Here is a 12,397-nt window from a genome sequence, read left to right as displayed (position 1 = left end):
TTCCTGACAGGACCTCATTGGAACACACATCAGTTTATGTTAGCTGCATGACTTTGCCAGGGTTGGGGGGTGGGGATGGGGATGATTGCCAGAGGAACCAATCAGGTGATTCGAAGGTTGGAATTTTCAGCAAACTTCCCCCCTCTGGGGAAGCAGGAAAGACTTGGCTTTAGTTAAATGATCAAAGGCCAATGATTTAATTAAATTTGCCTACCTAATGAAACTCCACAAACAACAGGATTCAGATACTGGTGAAGATGCTGGGAGGCGGGTGGGTCCAGAGAAGGCCTGAAGCTTTCCAACATCACCCTCCAGTACCCCACCCTTCATCACTACCATTCAGCCATTTCTGAGCTCGTGCTTCTTAATAAAGCTGTGATCCTAAGTAAAGCACTTTCCTGAGTTCTGAAGACAACAATCGAACCCGTGCAGCAGGTCAAGGGAGCCCCTGCACAGCTAACCAGTTATGAGTGTAGGTAGCCCTGGTCTGGGATTGGTACCTGAAATAAAGGTCATCTTGCAGGGCTGAGCCCCTAACTTCTGGGACCTGATACTAAGTCCATGTACCTATATTGGAGAGGAACTGAACTGAAGACGCCCTCTGTGGTACCAAACCTTACCAGGTCTGGACAGTTAATGTTTCTCCTTTCCTGAGTAATATGGTTGAAGTAGATGCCACCTTTGAATGGAGATGGAGAGTTTCAAGCCAGCCTGGCCATGAGGTGTGCATGGCAGCAAGGCTGACCAAACAAAGGCTGGTGTTAGGGCTACTGTGTGTCACACTGACCCGGGCTGGACACCCGGGCACAACCAGCGGCAATTCTTCCTTCCCGCAGAAGCCCTGTTCCCACCTGAGATGCTCAGAGGGAAACCATGAGCTCAGAAAAGCACCATATTGTTCTGTGATGTCACCTCTGGAATGTTCCGAGTGTTTTGGCGACCAGTTTATGCATAGAACCTATACCTGGCACCTCACGTTGGTATGGCTTTTTACTTGACATAGAAATAATAGTCTAAAACCAGGAAGAGCTGAAAGTCTGCTTCAAAGACTTGCAAGAGGGTTTTTATATCAGTTAATCCCTGTCTTGATTTTTTGTTCAGTGATCAGTAAGACTTCTGGACAGGTACCTTCTACACACACCTTTAGGCTGAGATGTTTTATAAGGGATATAATTGGTAAGAAGGGTATAAATGTGTAGAAAGTAGTTATGGATTTCAGGTGAGCCACTGAGACCCTGAGGATGGGTTGAGAAGGAGAAATCTAATTTTTTTTCTTTTTCGCAGCACTCCAGGCCTAATTTTACAAGAAGGAGAGATACCAGATCTGAAAGCCTAGAAATTCCAATCAATGTGATTCTACCTCAGGTAGGGACGATCACGGGAGGATAGAACTTAACCAATTTTAGCTAGAATAACTCTACTTCCAAACCTTACAGGATGAACAGAGAAGTCAGCTGCTCAAATTCTTGTCATATTGGTTTTTTTTTTCTGGCTATGTGTCTAGGAGAAGATACATGGACTCTCTGCACCTTGGGATCCTCTGGCCTTGAATGAGGGGACTGGGTTAGAGGGTCAGGTTCTCCAGTGCTAGCCTTTCAAGGATAGATGATATTGTGAGAAAATTCTAACCTTACCAAAGGAGCACTTCCCCTGCATGGTGGCATATAACCACTCTGGATATCTGTGGACAACTAGAGTTGACCTTGAATCCAGATGCTTGAGAGTAAACACAGGAGTTGAGACCCCAACATGTGGCCCATTTGCAGCCCCCAAGAGAATCCAGCCCTGCTATAGCTCAAAGATGGTTTACTGAGGAGGGACATTCACTTGTTTCTTTTGAGGCCAGTGAATGGTTAAAACCCTTACAACTTGTGGTTTCCAGGTCTCCTGCACACAGCAGCTGTCTTGGGGGGGGGGAACCCCTTTTAGTTAACTGTTCCTTCTGCTGCTATGTCACAAAGGGGGTGGCCTTGCTTTCTCCAGAGTCACCCAAGAGCTCACTGGAAGACCAGGGTCATGCAGCCAGTGGAGGTGAAATGTAGGATGGAGGGACCCAAGGCACAGGTAATTTACCCAAAAGTTTGGTCTAGGGAGGTACGAACGAAAGAGGAGGGATCTCTAGCTGGTGTTCTGTATTAGTGTGATTATAGCAAGCTCAGTAAATGTGGTCAGGAGGAGGCAAAACTACAGGACAAGGTGACAACCTGGGTATTTGTTTCCCTTACAGCATTGTGGTGAGCAGCCACTGTTAGGTACGTCTCTTTCAGCTCGTGAAAGCTAAGCCAGAACATTAGCTAACTATGCCCTGGCCAGGCTATAGAAAGACAAGGAACCTGGCTGGATCTGATCCCTAGTAGACAAAATGAGGGTGGACATGGTTCCTTGGGCATGTAGGGGCAGACAAGAGATACTGGCCTAGATGTGGGAGTAAGAAAGGGGTTGGGAATAACATTTGAAAGTAGCGGTATGACTGTTCGCATTGTTGTGACCAAAGACCCGGCAAGAAGCAAGTTAAGGGAGGAAGTCTTCATTTTGGTTCTTGGTTCAAGGGATAACACCAGTGTGAAGAGGAAGCTGTGGGGGCGGGGCCACTGCCTCACATCGTGGAAGATCAACCTGTTTTATTCAGTCCAGGATCCTAGATCATGAACACTAAACATCTTCAGTATGGGCCTCCCTTCTGTCCGTTCTGACCATAAAGTCCCTACCCTTTCCTTACTGTCACGTGATAAAAAGATTAGAAAGATCCATCTACCCCCGGCACGACTTTCTGTCCCTAGCTCCCAGCACCAGTTTAGTGGTCAAGGAGAAAAGGTGGATTGAGAAGTCTTGGGTTTGTTCTGGTCCCCTCAGGCCTACTTCCTGTGCTATGGGACCTTGGGTCTTGGATCTTGGATGACAGAGGGATATGGAATGAAGGGACCCCTGCTGCCTGGAGATCTTTTATGGCTGGATGTGGCCTTGAGTACGCAAGCTAGGCTTAGTCAGCGGTCACCTATAGGTCACTTAAGCAATCAGCTGGTGTTGAAAAGCAGGAAGAGGCGATTTCTTCAATGTGGCAACCCTGGAAGGAGTAACGAGGAGGTCTAGTGATCCTCCAAGTCCATCTTGGACAGGAAGTTTGGGTTTAGGTAGAGTCACAGAGGTCCAGCCCAGCATCATTGGGTCACCCCCAGTCTCTTCTGCAGGGTGGTCTGAAAAGTTATCACGACTCTGTGAAATCTCTTTCTGAGAGATAATCTTCCTCTCTGACTGGCACCAATCAGCCTTCAGTCTTTACCTTCTCCAAACATAAGACTACTAGAGAAATTTCTTGGGGTCCATTGTTTCAATCATCTGATATCTAGAAGGACGAAGGGTATTTCTTTAGACTGTCTTCATTTCTGCCAGGATGGTTACAGGCACAAGCCAGGCAACCTGCCAGGATACCCTAGACTGGTGGTCTTGGGTAGGGAGGTAGACATGGATTACTAGATGATATTAACTGATCCTACCTGTAGGGTTGTGAGAGAGGCCTGTACGCTCATGTGCTTCTCCAAATGAGATAGTGGCGGGGCAGGATTGCTATGAGAAACAAGGTGAGGAAGGATACTGAGGGATCATTGATGGTGTCATGTGCTGGCCACAGGGCCGCACAAGTGTAAAGCAGAGATTTCACAGCTCTGGGAAATGGGAGACTTAGTCACAAGGACAGAGCTGAGATGGAACCCAGGTCAGTGTCATGCCTGTCATTGGTACTTAGCGGGGCCAGGTGACGCCTTAGCTCTAATTCTTCTCTTGCTTCTAGAAGTTCTGCATCCTCTCCTCTTACCTGAATTGTTCTCGCTAACCCCCCGGCTGCCTGTATGTTTCTGCCCCCAGTAGCTTCATTCTGAGTTGAGTTCATTCCCTTTGGAAGGGAATTATGACAGTACCTCTGGCTCCCAGCTCCCAACCCTATTGGGTGGCTGGAGGTCTCAATCACACTGCAAAGGCCATGATTCACTAGTTTATCGCCTTTAGGTCTTTTCAGGTCTTATTGATTTTGCATTTTTCTTCCTCACGTTGAACACGAGCATTTTCACATCTGTTTTCTTCTAGCACATTAGCTTGTGAGCTATAGTGTTATTTTCTGCCCAAGCAACTGATACCCTTCTACACGGAGACTCACTCTTCCAGGCATTCAAGCCTCCCAGTGAGCTCTCTGTGCCTTTCATTAAGTCCTTCAATGCTAGACTGTCAATGAAAGACTAGTCTTAGGTCATCAATGAGAGTTCCACATCTGGATCAGAATACATCTGGATCAGAATGCTCTCTGGCACTACTTCCCAGTGCTCACTCCGCTTCCCTTTGTCTTTTTCTCCTTCCTCTTTGGCTCACAGCAACGCCAGCTGAAATAGCTTCAGAGCAAGATTGTATGAGAGCCTGTCAATTAACATCATCTTTATTCTGGCATCTTCTTTATTCTCTTTGCTGTTAGCATTAAAAGTCTATCAAAACTAATCACTTTTACCTTGTGAATTATCTTTTCATCTGTTAGCATTTATTAAAGCAAACACTGTATTTAGCTATTTAGCATATAATTAGAGAGGTGAGAGGTTTTTTTTGTTGTTGTTGATTGTTTTTTCTTTTATGACAGTGGGACTCAGCTGTTAGCATTAAAAGTTAGCACTGTGGTTTTTCATTCTAGGACCCTGGTACCCTTCAGGTTCACATGCATTAAAAGCACTTCAACCGGCTGAGCGTCCCCTACTCGTTAACCCTCAACAGTGTTGGCAAAGCAGCCACTTTTAAAAGCTTGTTTGACTGGCTTGGGTTTTCTTGGGGCAGGTGGACATCTCGCCTGGGTGGTAGTAGCTACATCTTTCATGGAAGGGGGGAACTTCAGTGCTGTTTTCTCAGTTTTCTGTTGCTATAACAAAGTATCCAAGGCCAGACAGCGCTCACAGAATAAAGAGCAAGATGTGACACTATCCTAGCTGCTGGTCATCTTCTGGCAAGGACCTTCCATTGTGTCTCAACATGGTAGAGGGCATCACTTGGTGAGATACAGCAAGCCACAGAGAACTCACTTGGTAGAAGGTTCTGACAACAGCCCCTTGACCCACGAATGGGGTCATCCATTTCCTCATGACCCGGTCCACCTTGCAAAGGTCTCACTTCTCAAACACCGTTAGCATGCACCTTTGGGATTAAGTTCCAGCACGAGAAATATAAAGGACACATTCAGACCACAGCAGTGCATGTCAGCTGCTCGCTGTCCAGTCCTATTCCCAAACTCTTTAGGGGGAAGGTCGGCAACCCCAGGAACTCCATCTAGGAAGATTTCTCCTTGAGAGTTCTGGCCCACCATGGTCTGGATCTCTCCACATCAATTAACTCAAGCAAGAAAATCCCTCAAAAAGAAAAGAAAAAGAAAACCCCTTCTAGGTATTTCACAGGACATCCTAATCCAGATAATTCCGCACTGAGATTCTTTCCCCCCAGGTGATTCTAGATTGTGTCAAATTGATGATTAAAACCACCCATCACGGATGCTATTGTGCAGGAGGCAGCGTCTAAAAGGGGGGGGTGGATTTCAAAATATTTGAATATTTACAAGGAGATAGAAGGGGAGGGAGGTTCTCAGGGATGGAGCCCATGCAGAAACATTAAATCCATATCTATATCTGTATGTCATCTACAAATCATAATAATTTCGTGCATTGTTTTAGTGCACCTGTGTCTTTGCACGAAAGGCAGGTGTGAATTTTTCTCTTGTGGTGTCACGTGGATGCTCAGGAAGCTTCAGAATCTGGAGCACTTTGGAAGTGAGATTCTTCAGGTTAGGGATGTTCGAGCTGGAAAAATATTTTATTTGCCAGTGTGGTGAGAATTAAGTGAATTGTATAGACCACATGCAACCAGATAACCAGCTGAGCAGCCCGCAGATGCCTGCAATTCCCTGCTCCGAGGGATCTGACACCTTCCAGGAGGCGCGGTTATCCTAAGTTAAAATTTTAGAAACGGAAAGTCACACAACTTGCCCAAATTCTTAAAACTGATAAGCAGCAAGGACAGGTTTTTTTGTTTGTTTGTTTGTTTTTTTTTAAGCCAGTACGTACTGGCTTTGTGGGAGCCTAGGCAGTTTGGATGCTCACCTTATTAGACCTGGACGGAGGTGGGTGGTCCTTGGACTTCCCACAGGGCAGGGAACCCTGATTGCTCTTTGGGCTGATGAGGGAGGGGGACTTGATCGGGGGGGGAGGGGGAGGGAAATGGGAGGCGGTGGCGGGGAGGAGGCAGAAATCTTTAATAAATAAATAATTTTTTTTTAAAAAGGTTGATTCTAAAATCCATGCCTTTAGTTTCTACCATACGATTGGACCTTATTATCTGTGGGTTTTCATTTTCAGAGACAGTGTCTTTCTCTACTTCTGGTTGTCCTGAACTTGCTATGCAGACCAGGATAGCCTCGAAGTTCTCCGGCTATGCTCCTACCTGCACCACCTCCACTTAGGCGGGTTATAGGCTTGTAATAGAAACACAATGATCGATTGAGAGAATTTTTCTGGCCAGAGCCTTATAGAAAGCTAGCCCAGTATCTCCCCTAGGGAACCGTGGTTCAGTATCCATCCATTAATTTAAGAAGAAAGGTACCCAGACTAACAAAGGCTGCCTATAGTTTCCTATGAGGATCCCGGAGGTCAGGTGAGGGGTCTCTAGGCCTCGCAGTCCACCAGCAGGTACTTTACCAGTTCCTCCGTTAACTGCCCGCTCTCTCCCACAGAGGGGCACCAACGAGCCCTTCCTGAGGCTCCACAACTTGTACAGCACCCCTCGATGCTCCCGGCAGTCCGCCTTGCCCCGGATGAGCCGCAGAGTAGTCAGCCAGCATTCCTACCCACTCAACCGCTTCTCTTCTGCGCCTTTTGACCCCATGGAGCGCCCCACCTCCCAGGCGGACCTGGAACTGGACTACAACCCTCCCCGGGTGCAGCTCAGCGACGAGATGTTTGTCTTCCAGGACGGGCGGTGGGTGAATGAGAGCTGCCGCCTACAGTCCCCTTACTTCTCCCCCCCCTCCTCTTTGCACCACAAACTGCACCACAAGAGGCTGGCCAAGGAGTACGTGCTACAAGAGGAGAACAAGTCCCTACGGGATGAGAACAGGGCCCTGAGGGACGAGAACAAGGCCCTCCGCAAGGAGAACAAGATACTGCAGGTCTTTTGGGAGGAGCACAAGGTCACTTTGGGCCAAGAGGAGAGTCAGTCCTCAGCGCCCCTGCTGCACAAGGAAGCGGCCTCCCAGGAAGCGGTAAAGAAAGAGAATGTCACCTTGCCAGCCCAGCGTAGCAAGGAGAACACCCTGCAGCTCATTCGAGAGGAGAACCGGGCCCTCCAGCAGTTGCTGGAACAGAGGCAGGCCTACTGGGCCCAGGCAGAAGACAATGCCACTGCTGCCGAGGAGAGCAAGACCATCTCCTCACCCAAAGAGGAGCCTCACCCAGATCAGAGCCCAGGCCTCTCGGCCGCGTTTGAGGAACCCAAAGGGCCCCCTGCAACACAGGAGGACTCTAAGACACTGCGTGCTTTGAGGGAGATGGTTAACAACTTATCTGGTTCCTCGGGGGAGGAGGAGGGCAAGGTCGCCCCCAACCTAGGTGACAGCACCCAGTCTCTGCAGCTGCTGAGGGAGATGAACCAGGCCCTGCAGGCCCTGAGGGAGGAGAACCAGCTGCTGCAGGAGGAGAACCGAGCTCTGCACGTCCTGCGTGAGGAGCATCGCATCTTCCAGGAGGAGAACAAGGCCCTATGGGAGAACAACAAGCTGAAACGGCAGCAGCGCCTGGTCATTGACACCGTGACTGAAGTCACAGCCCGGATGGAGATGCTTATTGAAGAGCTGTATGCCTTCATGCCAGCCAATAACAACAAAGACCCCAAGAAGCCCAGCAGGGTCTGAGGCCATGGCAGCAGACACTGAGATCAGTCAAGCACAGCACACAAGGCCGGAGGGAACCCTCAACCTTCTTTGTCTCCTCACCTTCAGCGCCCCCCAGCGCATGCCTGTGGAACAGCAGAGAAAGGGTCATTCTACACTTAGAGACACAATAAAGGCAGCGTTGGCTGGGGCCAGCCATCCCCAGCGTGGAGTTTTGGCTTCTTCTCGTCCTCCTTCCTCTTTTAACTTCCTACTTCCTCTTCTGCCTCCTGTCCTCCTTTTTTTTCTCCTCCTTCCTCGTCAATCTCCTTATTATTCAATCCCCCTTTCTCTTTCAACACTTGCATTTTTTCTCCTTTCTACTTAGCTAGGTATGGTGGTACATTTCTGTATTTTTAGGACTCAGGAGGCTGAGGCAGGAGGATTGTGAATTTAAGGACTTATCTAGGCTACCATAGAAAAAAAGCAAGGGGCTGAGGCGGGGCACGCTTTAGTCTTTAGACAAAATTGAGCTTAAAGTCAGAGTTCCTGTAGACCTTTGCCCAAACTCATAAACATCTCCTACCAAAATTTATAAAAATTAATGAATCTACATGGAGTCATTGTTAACATGCAAAGTCCATTGATTTTTTTTAAAAGGATTATTTGTCTAAGTTCCTTAGACATTAAGCCAAGAACTATAAACTACCCCTCTCCTGGAGGCCTTGGCATGTTGTGACCCTTGGCACTCTTAGGACCCTATGTGGTGGGCACTTTCATCTCTAACAGATGTGGAAACAAAAACTCCCAGACACTCACCGACAGGCAAGCTGAGTGGGCCTTCTACTGCAGACCAGGTCAGACTCCTTCCGTGAGACTCACTGCCAGGTCCCTAGTCTCTAAAAGGTGGTTTTGGTGCCTGTTTTCCAGATTGGAGAACTTGACAGGTGCTACTCCCCACAGCAGCAGCAGAAATCGTGGAGGAGGGGTAACCATAGGAGAGGTTTTTCTCTCACTGGTCAGGGGCACGTTTGCTCTGCACACAGAGGGGACAAGTGAAGGGTGAACAGGAGAAGGCCAGTCATTGTTCTACACATGCCATCAGAATCTGAAACATGGGAACTGCTTGTTGATGAGTCTCTGGGCTTTAGTCATTTTTCCTCCTCTGTTTGTTAAATTAATTCATCACTCAGGGTATCATAAAATATCACATCTGTTTAAGTCAGTGTAATAACATAACCCCAGTGTGTGTGTGTGTGTGTGTATTGGGAAGGGGTTACTTTTGTCTTTTGATGAAACCAAATTGAATCTGTTACCCTAGACCACAGGAAGACAAAAGGCACACTCTCCTAAGCATTGTGTCCCCAGTATCTAGCTTGGACTAATCTATATTCAGCAGTTGAATGTTGTCTCATGAACTGAGACTGCTCAGAGAACTTAATACTATTTAGCCATGTCAACTTTCTCTGTTGGTCAGAATCTAAATGGGTGAAAAACAACCCAGACAAGCCATAAGATGCCATTTTTATGGCATAGGGGAGATTTATTTGAGAACATTGCTTCATTGTACAGCACAGCGCAATCTGTCAGATTGTCTAGTGGAATCTAACTCCTGGTGGAACTGTGAGACTCACTTTTCATTCTTTTTTTTAAAAAAATATTACTTATTTTTTATTTTATGTACATTGGTGTTTTGCCTGCCTGTATGTCTATGTGAGGGTGTCAAATCTTAGAGTTACAGACAGTTGTCAGCTGCCATATGGGTGATGGGAATTGAACCCAGGTCTTCTGGAAGAGCAGTCAGTGCTCTTAACCACTGAGCCATCTCTCCAGCCCCTTACTGTTCAATCTTATAGGAAGTTTTCCTTGAGGCATCCCAACTCTAGGTCTGCCTCTAGTCCAGCACTGGGCCCTCATTGAATACTGAAGTTTTCTTTTGCAAGGTAGATCTTGGAGCTGAGTCCCAAAGGTTTGCATTTGGAGAGTTGAACATTCCACCTTTCCTGTCTTTTATCATTTGGCTGATGTGGGAGTGTCATATATCAATCTGTTGATTTCATTGGTTAAGCAATAAAGAAATTGCTTGGCCCTGATAGGTTAAAACATAGGTGGGAGGAGTAAACAGAACAGAATGCTGGGAGAAAGAAGTTGAGTCAAGGAGTCGCCATGATTCTCCTACTCCAGACAGACGTAGGCTAGAATCTCCCTGGTAAGCGCACCTCGTGGTGCTACATAGATTAATAGAAATGGGTTAAGAGGCTGAAACTAAGGGGCCAAGCAGTGTTTAAAAGAATACAGTTTCAGTGTAATTATTTGGGGGCATAAGCTAAAGCTAGCCGTGCAGGCAGTGGGGGTGCCGGGGACGCAGCCCGCCGCTCCAATTATTACAACAGAGTGGCGCCCAACGTGGGGCTAAATCCACTTAAAAACCTGAGACAGCTTAAAAATAAGGGAGAGAGAGTTTAACACAGATTTTTGCTGTTTGTTAGTGGCATGCCGTAGAGAGATTTCCTGATTTGGCATCAGCAGCAGAAAAAACGCTGTGTCATTTTAAAGCGCGGCTTCTTGGAGCTGTGCTGCCAACATGAACTCTGGCTTTAAAGCATTTCACTGGATTTTATGGGACTGGATATTTGTGTTCCTGCTTGGGATTGAAAGGAGAATGCTCTGAGACCGTGCCAATGGCTCAGCGCTCCCGCCTGCACCTGGGCAGACTGCAGAATCAGGCTCAGGCAGGCGGCTCTGCGTGTCAGATTTGGCTGTAACTTGGATGAAAAGAATTTCTGTGCTGCACGCTCAGTCTAAGAATTAAAGTGCTGAGTGCTGCTCCTACCTGGCGGCCCCAGAGCTAGCACAAAATGGTACGTCCTCCATTTTGAAATTTTCCTGACTCAGCAGCAGGAAAAAACTGGCTGTTTTAAAATGCCGGCTTTCTGGGCTGTGCTGCCATTGCAATCTCTGTCTGGATCCTGCGGGAGACAGAGCTTTTAAATGGAGCATTTGGAGTAAAGTGCTACAATTTGTTTGATGGCAACTAGACTGCTGTGTGCCTAAAAGGGGGACATTGCGTGCCGCAGCTCAGAGGCACAAGCAGCTCCGCCATGCTAATGGTGCAATGTGCAAGGATCAGAGGCACGAGGGGCTCTGCCATGTTGGACTGGGCGGGACCAGCAGGCAGTACCTGTTTTTGACCTAGGAATGTCACAGCTTAGATTCTTAAGCGCCTAATGATTTAAAGGCACAAATCAAAAGTGCTCCTGGATAGTAAAAAATTGCAGATTCACAATAGGACAGATTCAGACCACTAAATGAGTCACACTGTTGGATGAATGTACGTAGGCTTGGGAGAGAGAAGAAAAAGAATATAGAGAATAAAGTTAATGGTTTAAAAAAAAAGGTAAAATCTTTAAAGAGACAGAGTACAGATAGTTAAGAGATTAAAAGAAATAAAGAAAAATAAGCCACGTAAAAATGGAAAATTCACAGAGAGTCTGGATTATGTACATTGTGTTTTCTTTAAAATTTTTGACTGTGAAGGAGCTAAGTAAAGAGAGACATTTCATTACATGGGCTGCCAAGCTAAACCAGAATGGATGTAAGGGTATTACGATTTCAGAATTTGGGTCTAAGAATATGATGCTTTGGAAAGGGTCTTCTTCTGTTTTCACAGAGGACCAGACCCTGTGGATTGCATCTATCCCGATATGGTATGATAGACCATGACCTCCCGAAAAGTTCCTGTGAACACCCTCAAAAAATTACTTCACTCAACTGCCAACTGAGATAAACCTGGCACACAGGTTACACCCTAAATGATCTGATTAACAGCGCCCCCATTCAGCAGGAAGCAGTTTGGAGAGAAAAAACTGCGCCCATATTCCCAAAATATTGTTTATAAATGTTCTTTTACATTTAAAGGGGGAAATGATATAGATATGAATAATTTGCATTGGTATGGATTTTACAGTTAATTTTGTTATATGTATATGTATTTCTTGATCTTGATTAAGGTATTGTGATTATGTAGTTCATTTAAAAATGTACTGTATAATTAAGAAATATAGGTTGTTGATGGATAATCATAAATAATAGTCAAGTTTGTAGTCATGTTACTTAGATTTTCTAGATATATAGAGATATATTTCAGATAGGCATTCTTCATCTCTCTCAAAGGCTGCAGAATATGGCATTTAAAATATTTTAATAACTTAGGACTTTTCATGACAATGAGACATGTCTGCTCCTGGTGGCACCAATCTACTTCAAGAGGAAGATGGGCATTGAAGAGGCTCGTTATGGAGTTTGATAGCCATTTGGGCAAGAAACTGCTCTTGCCTGGACTGTTGCATAAACTGGACAAAGAGAACCCGCAGAGAGAGGACTGCTGAACTTGCCTAAAGGTGAGATGGTCTTTCGGGGTTCCTGACTCATGAAAGAGTCTGTGAGACATTCTGCAGGACACAGCAGAAAGTGACTGAACTGTCTTTGGAATTTCCTGCTTGATGAAAATGTCTG

At 46.4% G+C, this 12,397-nt stretch overlaps 1 protein-coding gene across 3 annotated transcripts; it reads left to right on the top strand.

Annotated features, from left to right (window-relative positions):
- The first annotated feature begins 905 nt into the window (after positions 1 to 905).
- Cby2 (chibby family member 2) lies at positions 906 to 7,924 on the top strand. 3 transcript variants are annotated; one of them, XM_075949879.1, is made up of 3 exons: positions 906 to 980; positions 1,285 to 1,365; positions 6,749 to 7,924. In XM_075949879.1, the coding sequence occupies exons 1-3, from the start codon at positions 906 to 908 to the stop codon at positions 7,922 to 7,924; spliced, it is 1,332 nt and encodes a 443-aa protein (XP_075805994.1). The 3 variants fall into 3 exon arrangements, with proteins under 3 accessions (XP_075805994.1, XP_075805995.1, XP_075805996.1); XM_075949880.1 differs by lacking the exon at positions 1,285 to 1,365; XM_075949881.1 differs by lacking the exons at positions 906 to 980; positions 1,285 to 1,365 and adding an exon at positions 2,017 to 2,064.
- Positions 7,925 to 12,397: the final 4,473 nt, after the last annotated feature.

This window comes from Microtus pennsylvanicus, chromosome 15 (assembly GCF_037038515.1).
Source record: "Microtus pennsylvanicus isolate mMicPen1 chromosome 15, mMicPen1.hap1, whole genome shotgun sequence".
NCBI lineage: Eukaryota > Metazoa > Chordata > Mammalia > Rodentia > Cricetidae > Microtus > Microtus pennsylvanicus.
Note: the sequence above shows the minus strand (reverse complement) of the source record. Positions and strands in the feature narration are given on the sequence as shown.